Source organism: Rhagoletis zephyria, unplaced genomic scaffold, assembly GCF_001687245.7.
Source record: "Rhagoletis zephyria isolate East Lansing unplaced genomic scaffold, Rhagoletis_zephyria_1.1 Rzeph_scaffold_01788, whole genome shotgun sequence".
NCBI lineage: Eukaryota > Metazoa > Arthropoda > Insecta > Diptera > Tephritidae > Rhagoletis > Rhagoletis zephyria.
Window position 1 is genome coordinate 25,373 of NW_016158872.1, and position 24,157 is coordinate 49,529.

Sequence of the window (24,157 nt, forward strand, 5' to 3'; positions counted from 1 at the left end):
ATATAATCCAGAGATGATTCCAATGCCAAATGTTCGTGGCTAGTTAGTCTATCTTGGTTACCCGTAGAACGTGAAAACTTCTTAATTCGAGCTAATAGACTACATAAACGTTCGCCTTCAGCAACAGTCACTGGAACAAGTCAGAAGACTTGGAATGATGCGAAGATATTAGGCAATAATCTTGAGTTTGGTAGCTTGTTTAGGCGTTGGAGCGCAGGAAAATGCTGATCCGTGAAAAGTCTTAAAGTATCGAATTTCTTCAACCAAGTCGATATTAGCGTCCACATCGTACACCTTACAGAAGTATGCTGTAGACGTCCTCTTGCTTGAACTGTGTCTCAGAATTTTAATCCACTGTTTCTTTTGGTAACCCAATTTTTTTTTTCTCCGTCCTTCTTGAAATGTATCTAAGGAACCAACGTTTTGTCCTTCAATCAAACTCTTTATATTGGCGCTTCCACATCAGTGGTAGCATCACTGGCTCAAAAAAAATGTTACTCCGATAGATAATTTGGGTCCAAGTTTTGAACCAAATAGAAGCCAACAAAATACCTTCAAATGATTTCATTTATGTTTTAATATCGTCAACGTCTGATCTTGTTTGAGCGCCCAGATTCATTAGAATAATAGTTTCCGTAGTTTCAATCCTTTTTGGTCAGAATAGAAAGTTTTTTTCTCTTTCATTTCATAGGAGGCGCATCTTTTTTCTTCATTTCAAGGAACACAAAGTTTTCATATTGAAGAAATTATGTTATTCAAACCTGCCTGGTTTTAACGTTATCTGGTTAAAAATTAAAATTCTTTAGTGTATTTTGTTTTTGTAAACTGAGTTAAAAATGTAACCACATTACCAGATAATCTGATAAAGAGGGCGGTTTTAATACCCTAATTTTATTTCATGATTTATCATCTTTTCAGTTTTCAAAACTTGATTCCCTTTTTTTCTATTTTATTCATTGCGCGAGCGTCTTGAACACCCTGAGCCCTTCTCAACTGGCGTGGTTAAGCCAATGGCAGTTAAATTTGCGTTATTTATCTCCATAAAATAATTTGGTTAACATTAAGACACCAATAACTTTGATTTAATTGGCAGTGGTTAAAAAATAAAAATAATAAATTTAAATAATAAAATGTTCGATTTTCCAAGTAAAAAAATCAATCGGTTTAACGAGTTTTTTGATTTTAAAAGTTATGCATACAACATAAAATTCGTTAGATTGGACGACCTTACTTTAAAGCGCTGCAATTAACGAGAAATATTTTCAAGCCTTGTAACAGCTGGTGATTATTTCATTCGCACTTCAATGGCAAAATCACCTTGACTTCAAGTTTTCTGTGGATTCTAAAAAATGCCCTCAAGCTATCAAAACTCATGTAACCACATTGCTGCAAGTCATGTTAATAAAAGCGAGGTAAATATTACAACAAAAGCTTTGATTTGTGTCAGAATTTGCTCTTTCCCTTTTTCAGGTCCTTTTAACCTCTTTTTAATAAACAAAAAAAAATTATCAGCAATAAACAATTCGCTTGGAGAAGTTAGCGTACATCGACCTATTAAGGCAGCCGGTTCTTAATTGCCCTTTATCAGAAAATTTTTCAAGAAAGCGCTATTAGAGATCAAGGTCCAAAAGCGGCCTATCCCGGCCGTCGAAATGTACTTATAACGTTAAGCAATGCATTCCACTTTCTATTTATTTCCTGTTAGATTTGATACCCATTTTTATGGTTGCTTGCTGGTTGGTTTGTGTTTTGTAAATGTGTATGTTAGACGTCTATAAATATTATGGCATTAATTAGCGGCTATTTATTTCTCATTAATATATTGGTTTGCTTCTTCACAACGTGGTTTTTCAAGATCTTTCCAATTCCTAGTGTAATTACGTATGAATGCGTGTGCGTGTTTGATTTATCTGCCTGCAGGGAAAAATAAATTTGTGCAGAACGATCTGCGGCAATAGCTTTGCTTTGTGCGGGCAAAACAAAAACAAAAGCGCCCGCTCTTCTATAGCCTGTTTATACTAAATATCAAGAAGCAAGTACACATTTTGAATTCCAGTGATTGCGAACTAAGAAAATAAATCACCAAATTTTACATATATGAAATAAATTATCCTGAAAAAGTTTAAGATTCGCGAATATATATATTTTATGCGCGAATAGAACGGTGTTGTCGCAATGTGCTTCCCTGCACGGCAATGTAAAACCTTCACTCCTACTGTCTTATATTTTTTTATCTATACGCAAGTCTTGTATGAGTGCTTAGTTGAGTGTGTGCGTGTATATAAGTATGTGTGTGTGTGTGTAAATTTGCGATGCAAACAAATGTTATTTCTTTTGATTTTTCTTTTTTCTCAGTATTTTGGTAACTATAGATTTGAAGAGGTTCTGCTTTATTCATAAATACCCGAGCGTAGCATAGGTCTTTACAAATGTGCCATCGCTGGTGGTTACGTTTCTGTTAAGGAAAAATATAACAAAGTCAGTTCAAATTTATCATTTTCATCCGAATTCTGATTACTTACTCATCCTCCCAGGGGCACACCGCATTGCGGTCAGCTTGGTTATTCGTGCCACCACTGGCCTCTGTCGTCGCACCACCTGCCGCCGATGTGCTGGCCCTCTCTTTCTCATCTACGGAGTGTGGCTTTCTGCCATCTACGATGCGTTTCTTACGCCGTTTCTTTACCTCCTCTGCGATGACTGGCACTATAGTTTCGACAATCGCTGGCATAACTGTTTCGGCTGTTGGTGTTTTTGGCAGCTCTTCCACTTCAACCATTGGCTCGATCTCCTCGCATGGCTCATCGTCATCCACCGTATCTATATCCATTTCGGCTAGTGGCGCCATAGACGGTGCCGGTGTCGGTGCGGGCGGTATATAGCCAGCTTGTGTGTCGGTGTCTATGATGTCATAATCGTAGTCCTCCTTGTCGTCGCCGTCGAACTGCAGACCTTCTTGGTACTCGTCGGTAGTGGGTGACAGCTCTTCTTGGGTCTCTTGTGCGGCTGCGATTTCCTCTTCCATGCGCAGTTGCTCTTCCTCCTCCATCGGACCGATAGGCGGTGGGGGTGGCGGTATCATTGAGACGGCCATTGGCATTGCATCCGCAAACATTTGTGTTATGTGTGCTTGGGCCGCAGGCTGCACTTCGGAAGTGTTGAAAAGTGGTGGAAGCGTTTGCTCCGCTACAGGCGTTACTTGCGTGGAGTTTCCAAGGCTTGGTGTGGGCGTCTTTTGAGTTTCGCTATCGGAGGCCTCTGCTTCGGTCGGTGCTTCTGAAAAGATATAAAATTGCGTGTGCACATACTTTTTTTTCTTTTGCTTGGTTACAACTAACCTGCACCTACGTCAGTTGCAGCTGACGGTTCCACCTCCTGATCAACTTGTATTGTTGGTTTTGGCAACTGCGGGCTCTTTTCTTCCTGAACGTCGAAACTTTCTATAAGCTCAATTTGCACCTCTTGCACAGGCACCGCTACATCGGATTCGGATATAATTAAGCTGCCATTGTCACTGTTGCCACTTCCACCGCTCTCTTCCGCGCCACACAACAAATCGCTGTGTGGGCTCTCACATGAGACTAGCTCAGCCGGCTGATAATAAGTGGGGACGCTGTCATCTGGCGGTGGTGGTGTCACCTTTGTCATGGGTGGAGGTGTGGGAGTCGGGGGTGGCAATGCTGACATTTCGGAGGCGGACGATTCGCTGTTGCGTTGCGATATCGCCAACTTGTTGAGTTCCTCTTCGATTTCCACATCCGATATGGAAGGTGGATCCTTCGAAATAGTGCCAGAGGAGCTGCTAATGGCGGTTGCCGTGGCAATGGTGGCAATACTTTGTGTGAGCAGCGGCGGCGTTGGCGTTGGCAGCGTGGCGTCCACAACACTTTGACTGCCCACGGTGGGCGATGGGGTAGACGATGTCTTCGCAGATATGCACGTCTGTCCATATTGGTATTCTGCTATACGACTTTAAGGGGGGCAGGAACAAAAAGTCATTTAGAAAATACCTGCAGTTGCAAGTTAACAAAAAAAAAAATAGCAGGAAACTTACGATGGCGTGAAGGACATCGAAGCTCTTCGTTGTTCGCTGAAGTTCGGCACGAGACGCTTACTCGCTTCGCCGCTATCGACGGTGTTCTGATGACGTATTCCCAAATTGCGTGGCAAGCGATCCGAAACCTCGCTGATATCCGAAGACGTGCTGTAATAGAATTTTACATTTAGTAGTTTGGAACATCAATGCTGTGCCTATTTGCAGCTATTTACCTGGTGAGACGCTGTGTGACCGATTTGGCTACTTTGCCACTAGTAATGGCAGGCGCACTCTCCTGCTCCCACGGACACACGGACAACTTAACTTGGGATGGCTGAAGTAGTGTCGGTGCTTGTGTTGTGGGTGGCTCATCAGAAGTTTCCCAAGGGCACACTGCACTACTGGACGTTTCGACGGTAGTCTCTAGTCGGGCGGGCTTCGCCTTGGATGTCTCTCTACGGAGTGATGGGAATCGTATTAATAGGGAGCGCCCAGAATAAGTGAATAAGCACATTTAGCAAATTTTTCATGTCGTTTTAAATACAGATAAACATTTGTACATACATACATATTTACAATACAACAGTTAGAGTATCTCAGATAAGTGTTTAACTTAAAATCCAGCATAGCAACGAAAATGCAATAAATTTCATGGGCAAAAAAGTGAGATTTATTTTGAAAGAGTGTTAACGCGGAAAGTTAGCTTGATTTCACAGGAATGAGACTGAATTAGGAAGGATTACAATTAGCACAGAGCCATAAACAATCAATTCAACACAGAGCATGAATAACGTTGAGTTATGAGCGCGAAGACATGATGAACAAATATACTTAAATACATACAGAAGATAACAAAATGAGCAAAAAAATCAAATTGGAGTTAAATTGTTGAAAAATTTGCGATATGAAGTAGATGAGTGGCGCAGAGGATGATGCAGTATGTATGTATGTAGTATGTAGTTAGTTCCCTTATCAGGAGAGTGGTTAACACAACACGCCAAGTTTGACAACAACGGTAGTTCGTTAGATTTGTAGAGCAACAGCAACAGCAGTTGGGAAGCAGTGGATAGATAGTAGTTAAGAGTTGTTCTGAAATGCTTGGTGGTTTTAGAGAGAAAATAACATCTTACTGATGGGAGCGTAAATTGCTCGTTGGGCTGTCGCGATTTCCGAGCGGCGGAGCCTGCGTTGCGACATCCGTGACTTGGAGTTGCGGCATGTCCCCCCTGTAAATGGCTTCACTACTGCATATATTCCATATTCGCGAATTATATTCGGTATGATTTCGTGATTTATCCAGTTTTGTTTTGTAATATTTTTAATTAAATATTTTAGTAATTGTAATGCGTTTGAATTGTGTTTCGAACAAAAAGTTGTGTATGGTAATATGCGAAAAAGAAAATTAGATTGAAAATTTAAATGTATGTAGAACTTTTATCAACGTAACGAAAAAGCGTTTTAAAAGAGGCTTTATTATTTTGCAGGGACCGCATATAACAGTTATTGATGAAAACTGTTATTAAAAAATTCACTATTTAGGAAATTTTCTATAACTAAGTGGCACATACCAACCGATTTCTTTTTTTCACCGATAATCAAATTTGAAAATAAATTTTTATTTGTAACTTTTATGCAAGATTAAAAAAAAAAACATTACTTTTAATTTTTATTTTATAAATCCAAAATAACAATTATTTTTAATTTGTATCTAATTCACTTCCGAGTGAATTTCATTTCCTGCCAATTAGAATTAAAAGCGGATTAGATTGAAATTCACTCGGAATTTGGATTTATAAAATAAAAATCAGAAAAAAATGTTTTTTAAGGAGTAATTAAATAAAGGTCAAAAAACATTTGTTAACGAGCGATTTTTTTAATAAAATTTGTAACTGTTACGGTCCCTGTTATTTTGTCATAGATATGTTACTGCGTTTTTATTTAGCACTCAGTTTTACTTAAGTCATTTAGCTAAAAATTTAACTGGAAATTATACAAAATTATTTACGAAATATTGCAGAAAAAGCAACATCTAACAGAATAGCACACCTGACTATTTATTTGCTCAGGTCAACGACTAACTTCGACAGAGTCCACTAAGTGAGCGTACGCAGCCAACTTACCTGTAGGGAATTTCACTCAGATTGCTTTGCGAGTGCGAATGTGGCACTTTGGATGTGATGTCCTTATTTACGCCAATCACAGCCAGCTCGTGTGCGGACCCGCTGAGGCTGCGGTCGCTGCCACGCCGTCGTGCCAAATTTCCGGGCGGCGGCGCTTGCATCATTGAAGAGCACACACCACCGCCGCCAGCATTCTTTGTAGCTGTCACGCTTCCAAGATTCGGTTGGCTGGATAGCGCCGCAGTCATCTTCTTTTTGCCAGCACCGACGCCACCGAAGTTAAAGAAGCGCTTCTTGTTTTGCAACGGCTGCACGCCAGACTCCAGAAGACGCTTGTAGTGATCGGAGCGTATGAAGCGCGGATAGCAGTCCTTCTTTAGCAGCAGCATGTAGATGTGCTCGGACGCAGAGTCAAAAGTAAAACGTGAGGGATTTTTCAGACCTTTCAGCACACTCTCCATCGTTTTGCCGTCAATGTTGATTTCGCATGGTGCGCCCGGCTTCAGAAACTCTCTGCGAAAGAAATTATGAAAATTTTAAAATCTCAAAAAAAAAAATGGCGTCGTGTGTGTTGCTCGCTGAAGCTCACTCGTAAATTTCGTTGACCTTGCGCGCAACCTGCGAGTGCGCTGAACGCCGCAACCGGTTAACTGCAATCCAGAAGCGTATATTCTCGTGCGAGTACTCCTTTTCCAGAAAGCTGGTGAACTCCTGCAGGCCAGTGGGATCGGAAACCAGCTCCTCGATTGAAATCGCCCAACGTTTCACACGTTTCTCCGTGGGTGCATCGACGAAACTGTTGTTCAGCTGCCAAAAAGTGGTGTCCTCCGTAACCCATGGGTTCGACGGCAATACTGGCTGGAAAAAGAAGTCAAACTCGGCAAATGTCTCCGAATAGGCGACCAGTGATTCGCAAGCCTGAGACATCTTCATGCGCGTGCGATTGAGTGACTTGCGAAGATAGTCCACTTCCCGCTGCACATCTTCTATAGTCTTCTTCTTGTTCGGCTTAGAGCCCAAACGATCACGTGACGGTATGGGGCATGGCTCCAGGGGAGTAAACTGGCCGGGCGGTGGACGGTGTACACGCCAATAGGCGCGTTCCTATCGGTAAAATATACAGATACACTTGTAAAAAATGGCATCAATTGTGCAATATTACACGCGCTTACTTGTGAGTCACTGACAATCTTGTCACCCTTCTTTCGCTCCTTAGCCAACCGCGTCTGTTCCTCAGCCTGCATTGAAATGAAGTCCCATTTACCTTTGAGACTCTTGTGCAGCGATGCTAAGGCTTCAGCCTCGTACTCCTCCAATGCGTGGCGTTGTTTGTTGCGCAGTGAACGCTTGGTCAGATAGATGGCATACTCTACATTGTCGGGTGCCTTGTGCTGCCAGGGCCAATAGTATGGTGTCTGAAAGCGATATAGTGAAGAGTCATCTTTGACTGCGAGTGATTTGGTGTCATGAACGGGAAAGAAATAGCCATGCAAGCAAAGTTGGTTGGCTATGTTTAATGCTTCAGACTCCTCACAAAGCAAACGGTCCATCAGCCACTCGACAAGATCATAGCCTGGAAAGAGAAAATTTAATTCCAACTCGATATGAGGCAGAAGGTGTGAAATGTGAGAAAGAGAAAGACGTACCCATAAAGGCAGATGGAATATTGTTGAGGAAACCCTTCTGCATGCGCACCGGCACGGCTTTTTTATTCTCTCCATAGTCCGTCTGCATGGCGCGTACGATCGTCTCCATCTGCAAAATGAACAAGATGATGAAATGAATAGAACAAAATATATTCCTGGTTATGAACCACTTTATGCTATCAGAGGAATTTTCAGATTTTGAGGTCCAAATTGAGAGATAGTCGAAGACTAAATAAGAAATAGGAATATTCGCGCTATTCTATTCGCGCTGTTTTATTTTCTATCCGGATTTTGATTTTTCTATTTAAAAAATCCCGATTTATTTGCCAGCCCTGCCATTTATGCTCTTCGGTTTAGATTTTGAGAGTTAAGAAAAGTACTTTTTGGGCTGTCCTTGAACTCGCGACGTTATTTGGACAGCGAAAGTAAGAAGTCCTTTGAGTGCAAGAGGCATACCAAGCTCAGTATAACTAGTGGAACTTTGCAACGGAAACTAACAACATTTGGCTTGACTATCTTCAGGTTGAAATACCTGATCGTTATGCTTATCAAGAGACTCAATTGGAATTGGTATCTTCCTAAATAGTAAAGCAAGGCAGGTCACGCAGACCGACATATTAGAGACTTTTTTGGGAGGTGTGCTCTGAGCAAGACTGTTTCAACTGGGCTTTGGTATCGCGGCTAGAATGAACTCTGATTCAAAATTTCATACAATCGGCAAACGCAGTTCAACTGCGATATCTGATGGGATGGGCATTTTCCCAATAGCTTTGTAAGCCAGGTATCAAGTAAACAATGCCTGAATTTTGGAGAAGGTCTCAGTGAATACTAATCCGGTTGGAAAGTTGACTACAGTGGGGCAACGAACTGCTAAGAGAAACAATGCAGTTCATTGAGATAAATTACCGAAACTGCCTTGTGGTTGGGAGGGCAGGTTAAGTTAGTTCAAATCTTGACTAGTGGGGCTCGTAAGTATAGGGCACTTTTTAAAAAATTACCTTAGATCACTGTTCTTTCTTTCAATTTCATTCTCTGCCTATTATCGCTTATTATCTATCAACGTCATGTCACAGCGTAATGCGCTCACTTCCTTTTCAAGTAACTAACATACCACAAAATGGCTTCACTACCACTACTGCTGCCACTGCAACATGAACGCGTCGAGCGCATCAAAAGCACAAAGCAAAGTCGCATATGAAATACTAAAATTATTAGTGAGTACGTACCTATTTACATACATATGTATGTATGTATCCAAGTACTCGCATGTACATACATACATACCAACATAATTGACTAGCGGTATGCCAAGGACGCATTGCTGCGCGCATAACTGCTCAAAATCAAATTAATTAAGTTTCAAGGATTTTTTTTTATGTTGCAGCAAGCGCGCAGACGAAGCAACGAGTTACGGCAAGCACCACACTCGCATAGTTGTGGGCTGTCGTTCAAGTAGTTACATAGCTTAGTTGGCATTGGTTTTGGGGTACGAGTAACCAACTATTGGTTTGATCGGCTGTTGTTGGTGCTTCGACTTGAAGGCTCAACCTAATTTTTAAATCAGCTGTCAACGTCAACATCAATGTCGCTGGTGAAATCCAATTTGTGAATATCTTGCATTGTGGGTGAGGAGGACAAGGTCATCTCATCGCTGAGTGAACGAACGAGGAGCTCGAGTGTACTCACACACACACAAAAAAAAATAAAAATTTTTATTTTTAAACTAACAAACATACATACATACATGTAAATATGTTAGTATGCATTTATACGACATCGTTAAATTTTCAGTGCTGGAACGAGGAGAAGAACAATTGCTCGTAAGCTAAAGGAAGCTGCTGGATTTTTAATTGATCGATAATGCAATAAGTTGGTAATTGAAATTTGAGCAATTATTAGCTGCATAAGCTGGTTATATGTTAGTGCAATGATTGTGCCGCTTCCAATGTACGTAATTTATTTTTTGACAGTCATTGAGGTGTGGAAATACTTTGAGCAAACAAAGATGGCGGGAGAAGACCGATTTTATTATAAAATATAGATTTTGGTTGGTCTCTGTATCTACTTTAATATGATCAGTGGAAGAGTATGGTTTTAACTCAAGTAAAGATTAAAAAGTGGTTCCAAAGTACCCAGTTATAATGCGTACCAAATGTTTTTGGCAAAGCTGGAATACAAATGTAGAAATGGCGTTAGAGCTCGAAAATCATTAACTTTGACGATCTGATTACATAGGCATGTTGAGGATAAAACATCGGAATTGGTGGCGAGAATTCTCGGCTCAATAAGAGCTGATCGAAACCAACAGCAGCTTGCGATAAAGGTGCTCGTAAACGATGAGAGTTATTCTCATAAGAGTGGCGCCATGTTTGTGTGAGTATGGGCGTTTACACGCACATTAATTCTCACTGGTATTTTATTCGTTCTCAAGAGAACATTTCCGGTAATAAAATTCTCATTCATTCTCATGTCTGTTTACACGAGGAGCCCGCATGCTCCTGTGTGAGAATAAAATATGTAATAATATATGAATTTACTTATGCATGAAAAACAAGTAAGGACAGTGCCATCTTCGGCTATACTTCATACCTTTCATGAACATCAGAAAATTCTACTTCAACCGACTGGAAGTGGAATTAGGAAACTGTGTATGGCGTTATAGATGAAAAGGTATAAGTAAATTTTGCTAGCGAACAAAATAAACTTTGCGGTATTAATTGGTGCTTTATTAAAAAGACTTGGGGATTATATGCCGACATGAGCTCTCGTAGAGCCTCAAGCTGAAACCGCCTTCAAACAAAATATTTTTTTTTTTTTCATTTCATTTCTGGACTCAGGTGGAGTTAATACTGCACGACAGCCAAGGGTTGTGTCAGTTAACTGGCTCACTCCCATCCATACCGTAGATGTATCGCGAATTCTATAATTGTAAGGATAACATTTATTAAAGAGGCGGTTAAAAGCTCCAATCAATCATTATTTCCTCGTTTCCAAAGAAGACCCACGATTGACCAATTGACCTGTGTACATGTACGAAACATAATTTCTTGGTAGTGATTGAGGGGCTCTCAAAAATTTCTAAGTTGAGCTTTTAAAAATATAGACTTCGAAGTTAATTTCTTTCCCGACATCGAGGACATATCGATGCGACTAGAAAATACCATTGTAACTTTTTTCATTATTGTTTGAGAAAACAAAGTACTTGGTAGCATATGAACGGTAACTTCGATTTCATACCTGAAAAAACTGATTAATAGGTGAGTAGCGGTATTTGGAACTCTGTCCAGTTAACATAATAATGTTGTATGTGTCAAAGTTTGATGGTATGTATGTATAAGGTGTGTTTTGCCAATAACTCTCGACTGATATCAATTTTAGGCTCCCGAAATTCTGCAAAGTATTTCAGGAAGAGGTGACACTCATATATATACAATATCCACTCTGATGCCCAGCGGCAATCGCGGCTTCAAGATTGCTCCATGCGCATGATCGAAGCTAGTTGGGGGCTATATGGCCTCATTCTCGTGCGCTTCGTCTTACGTCCAAGTCAGTTTTGGCTGATAAATTGGCCGGGCAGACGATCATTGAGTTAATCTCTGCTGGCATGGACGATACTATATACGAGTTTGAGTGGGTAATAACTGATTCAGAGAGCGTTATGCGAAATCGCTGTGCTGCAAAGTTATAAAGTCCTGCTGACCTGTAGCCGACCGCGGGTCGATCGAAGCGGCTTCTGCAGCCGGTTAAGCGACAACTCTCGCTTCTGGCAGAAGTCCCCACCAGGGCACACAGAAACTCTTCTTCAATTTCTATATTTTACCTGCGAATTCGAAAACTATTAATTTTAGCCCTCAAATACTGTATTAGTTGAACAACTTGCACTTTCCAAGGCACAATTATTTATCTTTGCTTTAAAAGACAAAAACAAAATAACTGATTTTCTCAATCAATTTTGAATTTTACACAAGGCACATACATATATATTTTTCAAGCCTGCAAGGCATATTTTTGAGTCCTGCAATTTTGGTTCCAGCAAATAGCCAGCATCACTTCAAACAACATGCGCAACCACAGCTTATTTCTGCTCTTAGTCTTTTGTATTTGTAAGTATTTGCTGATTGGGTAACAATTAAATGCCACGAAGTGTGTAGCACTGACTCTGCTTGCAGTTTCGTTTCAGCAAACCCAAGCATTGCGTCGCATCAAACGCGGATCGATCGCAATGCAAAACATAACCAAACTTTCCAATGACCTTCTATCGGATCAGCGCTCTATAACGAATGACATCAAAATGGCCGCTCAGAATGAGCACACAGCAAATACGTCAGGTATCCATGAGGACGTGAATGGTCACTCCGGGCACGCGTGGGCCAAAAAAGCCGTGGCCGCTGTGGAGCACGCCATAGATAAAGGTTTGCGGTAGCGCATTTTATTATTCCTTCCTAAAACGTTTTATACCTTTCGTACGTACGTAGCCTTCGCTTCGCTCAGCCACAAATCTGATGCGGAGAAAACCAAAAAGAGCACAAAGGCCAGCCACTCACCGCAGCAGCTTGCCGGAGCGGCACCAAAGTTGATGGAGGATGGCAGCGTTGTTAGCGAAGACCTGCACCAGCCATCGCTGACTTATCTGCTAAACAATGGTGGGTTCGGGGAGCGCTTTTTTGACGACATGCAGCATGGCGCCGCATTCGGTTCTGGCGAGGGGGGTGCTGCAGAGGTGCTGTTCATCGATAATGGACCGCAGCCGATGATGGGCATGCAGCACGGCCTCAACTCCTTCACATTCCATCAGCCGAATTCACGGAGCATTGCCAATAGTTTAAAACGTTGGTCCGAGATGAGTAACGTATCGAAACTAAATAGTCGCAATTCACTAAAAATCAATACCGACCATTCGAACAACATTGCAGAGAACAACAATGCGGTTGGAAAGCTAAGTAATGATAACGGCGTTAGTGAGGGAAATGCCAACAAAGATGCCGTGCTGAAGAACAATAAGCGTAATGAAAATCACAACAATAGCGTTGACAACAAAAGCGCGAATGCCAGCATGGGCGATGCTCACAAGCGGAACAATGACCACAATGCCGTAAGCAGCGAGGATAATAGCAAAGCTAAATACAATGGCGATAGCAACAACAATAATAATAACGGTGACAAAAGTAATCACACCAACGGGCAGCCGGGGCCGGAAATGAAGGAGTCATCGCTCTCTACTTTGTTATCGCAGTCGCACAAGCCAGCGGAAGTTATTGAAGAGCCGGGAAAAGTGTATGAAAAATCACAAGACTCGCAGCAAAGAATGAAACAAGACAGTGAGAAAGCGGCGAATATGGCACGGGAGGCACTGCAAGCGTTCAAGCATTCGAATGGAAAAACACTGCCAATGGAAAGTTACCTGAAGTTCGCCAACATGATGCTCTACAAAGTGGGACCAGGTGAGTTAATTCGGTTGCAAAAATAGCTGACCTTTTAAAGTAGGTAGCTAAAACTTATAAAACCCAACCCATTGTAAATCCGTTTTACAAATTAAGTTCCCCTCCCCTCCCCCCAGACGGTGCTCCCATTCAAGCTCAAGGCGCTCAACTCTCTGTCAACGGCAAACCAACCAAGTCAGTCATAAGCATTGGCCCAGCAGTTGGGGTTGCCGAGGACGCTGATGCCATGGACTTTTTCTACAACTCAATGAATCCTCAAATAAGCTTGCTGCATAATTCGGCAGCCACTACACCTACACTGATAAATCCAAGCAATTCTGCTTTACTTTCACGGCCATTACTGTTGCCCCCTTACAGCTTGGCAGGGCCCACACAACCAATCAATTTTATTGAGAATGCCTTGGATCTGCTGCTAAGCGCTGAAGATGAAGGAAATGACGAATTGGAACTGGTTTGCCCCATACATCACCCGAAAAAGAAGTCGAGCGAGAGCAGCGGAGACGACGGCAAAGATAAGGATGGCGTCATTCAAGTGTGCTCATGTCGCTTTTTTAAGAAAAGCAAGAATGCCTAGATTTCGCTGAGTGCCTACAACAGTCCAAAAGCTGCATGCGTACATATGTCGCTTCTGTGAATATTATATTTCCTAGCTACCCTTTGTTATTTTTCTCAACATTTCTGCTATACAATAAATATTTGTTCTTCTATATATTTAATATAATTGAGTTACGTTTTCTTTATCGGACTCACCTTATCAAATGCCATCGGACGTGACAGCTTTTCAATGGTCTGTCCACCGCTCGAAGTGCTGCAGCTGCCGCTCGAGATGCCGCCAAGCAGCGACGAGGTCGACGACGAGTTCTGAACGCCATACGGTTGAAGCGGATGCGCTGGCAAGTGGTGCGTGTGCGGAGGATGTGGATGGTTGGGTGTATGATGTGGCTGATGATAGTGCTGTACACCCACGGCGCTGCCGCTGAACACAGTGGCCGCCTGAGTGGTGCCCGATATCGCTATGGCTGCGGTTGCTAGCGCAGGACTGGTGCTCGCTGGCACCACGCCACTACCGCCCGCTGCGGTTACACACACAGCATCGCCGCTGAGAGCGCGCACAAGTGCGTTGGTCGTGTTGAGCGATGCCGCACTAACGGTCGCAGTCACTGTGGCAGCTGCACCAACCGCAGCCGGCGATGTGGTGGCCGTCGAGTGCGTTTGCTGCTGCTGCTGCTGCTGAAGATTCAGTGCTAGAGTTGGCTTCACTTGCGACACCAAAGGCACCAGTTGCTGCTGCTGCTGCTGCTGAGCGCGCAGCACTAGTTGTCTGTCTCTGTCCGGCGGCAAGCCGCCAGGAGGCTCCATGGCCACTGCACAAATGAACAATTGCGCCTTGATTGGCACAATTTGCGCGAAAACGTCTGCTTCGTTGGGGAATTTATTTTGTTGGCTTGATTCACCAGGGTCAGCGCGAATTGTGGGATCGCGGAGTTTGAGATTCCTTGCAACGATTATGTCGCTATGGAGAGACAATGTATATAGCTTTCTTGGTATTCAAGTCGGTGGTGCTGGTTGCTGTTCAATTTCCAATTGGCGTGAAATCCGTCGCAGCTCTAACAGAGTCAAATTGATTTAGTTGGATTTAATTAAGTCAAGACGAGACGTGGCAAAGGCGGCGAATCAATTCGTGACAAAGATTTAATTGAATTCGCACGTAGACGAGAGTATAGCTTAGTAGTGGTAATGTAAAGTTTGGTTTTTCTGTTCTACCTCTGTATTTTTTTGTAATAGCTTCTTTATTCTTGATTTCGATTTTAGGTGCACCAAAATCTTTTTAGCCAAACTCCATCATGTCTTTGTGTATAAAAATATTCGCTGCAAATAGCAAAGTAAAAAAAAAAAATTTATAAGTAAATAAGTCACACACCACGAAGCTGAGTCGTTTCTGCATGAAAGTAACAAGGATACTAGGGTTGGAGAAAGAAAATTCTTGAAAATAGGACACGTACATACAAATGAATAGCTGTAGCAAAATTTTAAACTAAAATACATTTCTACAAATTAAACTTTAGCAGAACTCATTAAACACTTACAATGTTTCATTTTTTTTTTTTTAGATTGGTTGCTCCTTTTTTCGCTTAAAATATTTCCTCTAAAACAGCATTTGTCGTTGTACCCGTTTTTTGTCCGTTTGTTATTGTTTTTCCTTTAGAGCCTTTATATGTATTTAGTGTTCCGCTCTCTCAGACTAAGTGTAGTCGCTGATGGAAGCTGGTGGATGCCGTTAAATTTGCTTACTCCTTCGCAGCATGCGTGTATTGGATTTGTTGACGCATCCGTGGGCACAAAGTCTTTGCGAGAACAAGGCGCTCGTGACACCACCTCTGCTAGCTTTGGTTGTGCTGGTGGTGGTGGTGATTTTTGTGGCGATAAATGAGCTTATTTTCCAGTTATGCAATATGTGCCAAAGCCGTAGAGATATTTGCGTAGTTTTGGCAATTTTTGGCCTTTCTCGTATTTTAATTGTGTTGATTTGTGATTTTGCTCCAGCCGTAGCCGTAAGGGCCGTTGCTGTTGTTGTAGCACTAGATTTTGGTTTTGTTGTCGCGATATTTGCAGCCTCACAGATAGGTGCGAGTGCGCTCGTCTTTGTATTGAAGAGTGCCCACTTGAGGCTGCAATCCATTGCGTCATCACAACGGCATAAATTTCAAAGCCTACAAGAAGAAGAAGAAAAATGGGTGGGATTAGGCCAAACAAAGATCTATATATACAACAAAATTGTATGTGTTTAAACTGTATATCGATGGCTGAGTGGAAGATCGACCTATCTCGGCTGCCAGTTCGAAAATCCTCTATCTCAAAAAACTTTTCAAAAACGCCCTATTTCAGAATTTTATTGAAAAACACCCTATCTCAAAATTCGGCTCAAAAACGCCCTATCTTACTTCAAAATGTATTGAAAATATGTTGATATAGGGCGTTTTTGAATCGGCAGCTGAGATAGGGCATTTTTGAAACGAATTCTGAAATAGGGCGTTCTTGAAAAATTTTTTGAGATAGAATGTTTTCGAACTGGCTGCCGAGATAGGTCGATCTTCCACTCAGCCATCGATATTTTCTATTAATTAACTGCTATCAAATCTAAATTAATATAGCATTAAATAGAGGTGGACAATTTTGTGTGAAGGCGGCCATGACCAATAGTAACCATCAGTTACCACCGCTTATGTTTGAAAACTAACAACTAACTAACACTCACATTCATAAATCGAAAATTCGTTTGACAATCTTCCTTTCCCTTAAGGAATGAATTCATAAAGCTCCTAAAATCCACGTATTTTATTTTTTATGAATGAGGCCATAAGAGTTTTGGGGGGGAATAACAATACAAAAATAATTTTAAGGCGCAGTGAAGTATGGCGGATGTTTGCTAGTCATTACGTAAATATGTATTTCCTTTTAGATTTCTTCTAACTTTTATATTTTGTGTTATCTCTACTAGTACTAGAATTTTTTGTTTTTTTCTTACAAAATCACTAACCGTAACTAAGTTTTACTAAGAGTACCTCACTATTGACATCTGTGTTAACGCATGACAGCTTTCGCTAATTACTTCAAAGTATCATTCGTATTGAATAGGCCCATCCACATGCAGCCATCGTACCCAACACTGAATATTACTTTTTACATGGCATGGCGTAAAGAATGAACCATTGCAAAATGCTTCCATGTATGTACATATGTATTTGATGCTTCAGATATAAACGCTTTCTACCACCAGAGCTGCCAACTTGGCTCAAACCGTGCCATTTTTGGCCCTATTTTACTTCAAATGGCACTTAATTTTTCAATTTGGCACAAAGTGCCAAAATGGCACTTTCGAAAAAAAATAATATTTCAAAACATTTTTGTGAAATCCTTTGCGCATACATATTCCCTTTTCTCGACTAAAATTTTCTAATTTCTATAGTGCATACAACTGGTTGACCTTACTTTGGCATTGGACTTTTGTTGTAGGAATTTGTTTCTAATTTTCATACAAAATGTGAAGAATTAAAAAGAATAGCGCCCTTTTGGCACTTTTATTTATCTATTTGGCACTTTTTTATCCTTAATATGGCACTTCATAGCTAAGCGTAGTTGGCAACCCTGGCTACCACTCGTTGCTTCACTCAGCGCAGGTAAAAGAGTAATAATGGCTGCAAAAGGGCACTAATTGCACACAGTTGACATGGGCTGCTCATACGCTCGCAAATTGGCTGAGTATTGTTTGTAATTTCCTGCTGCGCTGTCAAAAAGCATGTATGTTTTTTCTCTTTTTCTTTCTTTACCCAGTGTGTAGGTGATATGCATATATGTACACAAATGCTCATCTACATATACACATGCCAATTTAAACTTTAAAACTCATGTCTGCACTTGCTGGCCCACTTTGATGGCCCTTTCATGCCCTTGATGTACACTAGGGCGGTCCAAAAATGCAGGCGAATAAAAAAAAAGTCGGGATTTTAATGCTCTCACCCCCTATATCGAAAAAACATACCACTGTTTTTTTATTAAAAATATTTAGAGATCGCTCAAAGCGCTCAAAGTTCTCGATGTTGTTTATATGAGAACAAAATAAACTTTTGTTGAAATGGTATGGAATCCTTGAAAACCAATATTTTTCTATAGGAAAACTCAGTTTCTTTTCAGCAGACTTCAAAGAATAACACCCAATTGCTTATTTAGCCATTTCTAATAAAAACTATTTTTATCGGTCCCCCATTAAGTTTTTCGGGGTTTTCGATTGCCCCCTAAAAAATAATGAAAATTAAAAAATTTGTTAAATTAGCATTTGGAGTAGAAACAAAGTTGAGAGAAAGATCGAAAATATTGATTTTCAAGAATTCCACCTTTTTACCAAAAATGTTTCTCTTCATATAAAATACAGGGAAAACTTTGCGCACTTTAAGCGACCTGTAAATATTTTTTGCTTTAAAAACAAAATAAACCGGGGTATATTTTTTCGATGTGGAACAATTCTAGGGTATGAGATCTTTAAAATTCAGACATAACTTTGTTTGCACCACCCTAATGTGCATACATTCATATGCATTTGTTTGGTTTGCTCTCTGTGTGTGTGTGTTGAGGCCCTGGCTGCTGTACTAACAAAGTAAAATACAAATAGTCGAGCCGGTGTGGTGGAGAGTGACTTGCCGCTTGACTGAGTCAATAATCATGTTTTTATATGCACTCAGCGGAAGTCTAATTAATTCTGCAGGAAGCACAGTTAATATGGTAATTTCCGGTTAGTTCAACCTGCACACATGCACCATGACCAAGTATATATACGTACATATGTAAGTGTGTGTTTTTTTTCAAGCCGGTGAGGATAGAAGAAGCAAAGACAAATACGTGACTGGTTCATTGGTGTGCGTGAACTGAGTGGTAGCAGCAGCACGTGCGCAAGGACAATACAGGCGATTAGCAGATGCAGGGTTGGTTTTTAAGTATTAATGAAATGTGGCCTAGCAACACCTAAGTGTTTAAGTACATAAATATATGTACATATTTAGTTTGTATGTATCTACTCAGAAAAAATATGTACTTACATATATGCCAAGGTCATATTTTGATATGCGGATAGAAAGCAATGCATATGAAGTAGGTATAAGCGTTAGACCAAAACCACATTTACCCGCATGCTACGTTTCAAAAGCTGGTTTTCAAATGCTGAATATTTATAATTCTAGCGAAAAATGGTAAATAATATTTGACAATTTAGATACCAAATATTCTTCGTCTTCTTATTTGGCGCTACAACGACCAGATTGTTTTTTTTTCTGCTCTAATACTACTAGCTGGTCAATATGCCTTAGTGAAAAGTAATTTTTTTTATGTTGAAATATATATGTATGTATATATAGTAGGAAGGTCCAAAAATACATGCGAGGAAAAAATTTTGAAATGTTAAGCTCTGACCCCTAGGATTTTTCGTAATGGAAAACGCGTATATTTTTATTAAGAACAATTATGATGAGGGCTTTGAGGCAGCAAATTAAATTTTCCATATCTTTCATATGGAGAAAAATCACCTTTTCGTAGAAATTGTATAAAATTCTTGAAAATCAATCGGAAGAATCTTACCCAGAAAGAATCGTTAGTCTTAAAAAATTGCTTAGTATTATTGGAAGTTTCCTGAAGAGAAACAGAGTTATCCTAGCGAAAAAACATTGATTCTATAACATTTCTATGGAATACTGGTATTTTTTCATTTAGAAAAACTTTACAAACTTTTTGTTTTATATTTTTGATGTTGGCTTGAACCAGGCTTAAACCCAGACCCTGCGGAATAGTAGCGCGCACTGCTGACCACTACGTCACTTCGGATTCCGCTATAGCGTAGTCGAAAATAGCGCGGTCATTCGTTACAACCATAGATAATTTTCAATAAACATTTAGCAAGTATTTATACAGTTATTAATTTAAACCTTCACCTTTATTTTTTCTTGCTTTCACTTATTAAAATATTGATGCCCTGATAAAGTTGCGGATCACGTACGCATCAACACTTCCAGTAGCATTGGTCTCAGTGATAAGCGCAGGCCCGACCCAAATTTGGGGATAATCTGGGATATTTTGCCGTTAATGACCTCGGTCCATTCCCGCTTATTAACGTAAACTTTTGAGTGCAGAAAACGTGGCGAGAAAAATTTTAGCAAGGTTTAAACACAATCTTGGTGGCCAATTCCCATCTCCTTCTCGACAGATAACCATCCATCAACTCTTTCCATCGTGGAATCCGCTGCGTGGCACGCAACACTTTCCAACCATTACCACATATCGTCCAGATCCATATCGTTATTGATGGCCTCACTAAGGTATTTTTTGAAAACATACCGACCAATAACACCACCAGCCAAAAATTTCCATCGTTTTTTGATATGCACTTGTTAGATTTGGTATCGTCCCGTATGTACATATATTTTTTAACCTTTTTTCAAAGATAAGTATAAGAAAAACTTGAATAACTAAACCTAAACTATTCCGATTTAGGCTTGTGAGATATCATTGGATAGGTATTTTCTAACCTTTCCTATTCCTTTGGTAAGAGACTTATTCAAAGGATGAAAGAGAAAGCTAGGATGAACCAGGGGCATTCCAAGTTGAACTAAGATGTGTTGGTATTTGAAAAAAAGGGACGTGAATGAGTTTTTTGCACAGAAATAAAAAGTATGAGAAAATACACACACAATTCTAAATCAGAATAGCTTTGGCACAGTTATTCAAGTTTTCGTAAATCAGTCTTTGAAAATAGTTAAAAAACAGCATCAAAAATCTCGTTATTACGATTCCGTTGAAAAGAGTTTTGAATATTTTTATGCAGATTTTTTAAGCTTAATCTGTTTGGTCATCTGAGGGGATTTTTTTCAAAAAGTTCTTTAAGAAATAATTTTTATTTATAAAAACTCCATTTTTGGAGATATATTCAAATCGCTATTCAGCTAACTAAATCTTAATATTTTTCTGAAATATTTTGGAGGACGTCTTCAAATATGGTAAGTTTTGTAATTCGGGTGCAAAAACGGCATCTTCTTTTTTTACCCTTACCCTTTTTTACCGTTACCTTAATAAAACCGTAACTGACTAAAAATTTTTTTATTGCTTAAAATTATGTGGGGCTTATATATAGATGAAATGCATCATAATCAATCAAAAGGGAATTTAGAATGCTTACTTAGTTACGGCTTTTTGTATCTCAGCGACTATATGAGTTAGGGCCTTTCTATATTAGGGTAACGATATGTATGTGTGTATTTAGTTAGCGAAAAATTTGCCAGTCATTAATCAATTAAGTATCTACTACTTGCTGCTGTCAGGGTGGCCGTCTGACTGTCTGGCAGCTGCTTGTGCAGACAACAAAATTTCACCAACATTCGCTTGACCTTCAAGTAGAAGGTCGAGATGCCTACAACTCTACTTTCAGTTACACCCACACACACACACACCACCAGCCGCCTTGAAAACTTACCAATTTGTTTTGCTCACTTTAATGTAATCTGACTTAAGATGCCCGGCAAAGTGCGTACTTTCATATTTGTAGCACACTGTGAAAAGGATGTTAAACCCTGATAGCCGCAGATAACCCGAAGTGTTTTCGGTGACAGTAAAAACACAAAAAAAAATATACTAGTAAAACTACTATTCATTTACAGCGGCGAACGTTCTGCATAGTCAGCGTAATTTTTTTTTGCATGACTGCCGACATTGTCGTCAAGCGATTTTCCCCTCAAACTGAGAATTCAATGTGGTATAATCAGGCAACTGAAATGCTGTTTTTGAACATCTTTTAGACTTTTATACACGGGCATAAGTACGTACATATGTATGTGAGTATGTATGTATTAGTAAACGAAAAATCGGAAATTAACAGAGGTTTTTGCGAAAACATTTGTTTCTTTTAGTTTAACCCTTTCAGGTTCCAAAAGCTTTAAGTATCTATTAAAAATATGAAATATATAGATATACAACCTACAAAGAGGTAAAATTTTTTTTATTCACCAATAGAAATAACTAGCTAACAAATCAGCACACTGTACGCAAGCTCATTTGTGTTTGGTTACTGGCATGTAAATATTACAAGTCAAAGTATCTGCTCTGGCTGTCAATAACTATGGCATAATGTAGGTACTTCTTCGTCTCCTCGCCTTCCCATTTTCCCGCACGCATTCTCTATGAATCAGCCGTACTTTTCCTACCCTTTTCGTCAATACGTACACAAATATTTTAATCAAGAAAATGTACCCAACCAAATGAGAATATTTTACGAGTATTTTGTATAAGACAGACTCAATAACAACAGCAAAAACAAAAGCATTACTGTTAACAGGAAATACATACCTAAATACCAAACGAAAATTTTGTCAGCACTTCGACCACTTTTCAAAATTTCGATGATTTCGAGCAACTTTTTCAAAGCGGGCAAGAAGGAAAAAAGGAAGTTAGTGACAGCCTTCTTAGTCAGTGTACATACAATATTTTCCTTACAATATTACTTCCCTTTGACTTAAGTACGTATGTATGTATACATGCACATACATAAACACGTTTTGCCTTTGATTTTAACTAAAGTGACAATCTGTGTGATTCGTTTCCACATTTGTTTCTTCTCATGTGACCCTTTTTGCTGCTACAAATGAGAAAAAGAGCAGCGAAAATTATGTATAAATTTGTTGTGAACAGTGTGAGGGTGAGCTTATTTTGGTGCGTGTTGGTTAAGATGAGTTGATAACTGTGTCAAGAGTTCGTAAGTACATATATATGTATATGTGCATACAGACTTACAAACCCATTTCTATGCTTACATAAATATATGTATGTATGTAGCTGAACTTGAAAGATTTTTAGTAGAACATTAGTGAACTTAAGAGAATAAATCTGGCTGGATTAAAAAGTTAAAGTTGAGTTATAGATACTGGATGAAAGATACTGGAATTAACTTTGAATGGATAGTGCAGTATTTGTATGATTATTTTCGACTTAACCTGAATAACACTGTAAGTAAATTTTAAAGTTTTAGAATATCATTGCCAAATGACCAAACACGTAAACTTAAATCTGTGATCTAAATCACAATGCCGTTTTCAGAAAATCCGAAATCAGAAATTTCGTGGAGAAGTTTTATGAAAAAAAATGCAAACTTTAACAGAGAAAAAATTTACAAAAATAACAAATTGAATAAAAAATGTGGTGGATTTTTGGTGCAAACAAATTTTTTTAAGCAAGAACTCGGGTGGAGATTGTGGATTATGAAAAACAGAAGAGTAGGTTTTAGCGGGCATGGAAAAATTCGGAGCACGCTCTTGTTTTTGTTTGCTTCAAATTTTCTTTCAACCTTTTTCATAACTACACGGTCTAGACTGGCAATCGTAATTTTTCTTTTATGTCTCTGATCATATAACGTGTTTTGTTATTGGCGCGGAGTAGAATTTTCCCCTAACCAGGCAATTTCAGCAGAATAAGGACCCGGAGCATACTGCGGGCCCATCTAAAATATCGTTTTCAGATCAAAGTTATTCTGCTATGACCTGGCAAACGTAACCACCAGATCTGAGTCCTATCGAGAATTCTTGGGCAAATTTTAAGGGGGCCAATTTAACCAAAAAAAAAACAAATAAAAATTTTATGAGAAAGCTCTGCAGGTCTGGTCATTTATATCAAACCGGGCTTTGTCAACTTTTATGGTGAAATGGTGGTATTCTAAATAGGGATGTATATCATTTTGCTTGCGCTGCTCTAAAATTCGCAATGGCCGAGTGAGCAAAACAATGGCGTGCCATTCGAGAGATCTGATGTTCGAATACTGGCGCAGCGGATTGTTTTTTCTTTAATTTAATTTTTAGATTATATTATTTTAAAAGGATACTTTTATAGTTTTTAGAAACCTGTTTTTTGTATTTTCTTGTTTTTAATTTTTTAAGTTTTTTCATTAAAATTTCTTTTAACTCCCAGATTTTATTACTAAAAAAAACTTTAAGTTAGTTTAATGTTTGGAAACTGATTTTATTTCAATTGTATTTATTTAATGTTTTTTTCTAGATTCCATTAATTTTGAATTTCATTTAATTTTACGGAACCGTTTTATTTTCTTAGTGATTTTCAACTTAAGTTTTTTTTTAATTCAATGTTTAGATCTTATTTAAAAGAAAAAATAAATATTTATTTAATTTTGAAATTTTATTTTATTTATTGTTACTTTTTTAAATTTAATTTGCTTTTGATTGTTAGTTTTTATTGCTTAAAAAAATATATATAACTTTTTCATTTAATTTAATTTTCAGAAAACGTATTGCTACAAGTATTTTTTAAGCAAAAACAAACGCGACCTCAATTCTCATATAAAGATGTAAGATTATCTTTAATTTCTTCATGATG

The 24,157-nt window shown here is 39.3% G+C and overlaps 1 protein-coding gene across 2 annotated transcripts in view; it reads right to left on the reverse strand.

Moving 5' to 3' along the window:
* Window positions 1-385: 385 nt before the first annotated feature.
* The window catches only part of LOC108365155 (uncharacterized), a 58,514-nt gene continuing 34,742 nt past the window's right edge, over window positions 386-24,157 (reverse strand). Inside the window, exons 3-14 of one of the 2 annotated variants that reach the window (XM_017619116.1) lie at window positions 15,331-15,954; window positions 13,994-15,112; window positions 7,803-7,911; window positions 7,329-7,729; window positions 6,746-7,260; window positions 6,157-6,669; window positions 5,167-5,280; window positions 4,270-4,491; window positions 4,055-4,204; window positions 3,339-3,970; window positions 2,523-3,276; window positions 386-2,455 (exon numbers count right to left, since the gene is read on the reverse strand). In XM_017619116.1, coding sequence (XP_017474605.1) covers window positions 2,395-2,455; window positions 2,523-3,276; window positions 3,339-3,970; window positions 4,055-4,204; window positions 4,270-4,491; window positions 5,167-5,280; window positions 6,157-6,669; window positions 6,746-7,260; window positions 7,329-7,729; window positions 7,803-7,911; window positions 13,994-14,602 — 4,080 coding nt within the window. In that variant the 5' untranslated portion in view covers window positions 14,603-15,112; window positions 15,331-15,954 and the 3' untranslated portion in view covers window positions 386-2,394. The remainder of the gene's footprint in view (window positions 2,456-2,522; window positions 3,277-3,338; window positions 3,971-4,054; window positions 4,205-4,269; window positions 4,492-5,166; window positions 5,281-6,156; window positions 6,670-6,745; window positions 7,261-7,328; window positions 7,730-7,802; window positions 7,912-13,993; window positions 15,113-15,330; window positions 15,955-24,157) is intronic. The other variant, XM_017619117.1, reaches the window with a different exon arrangement.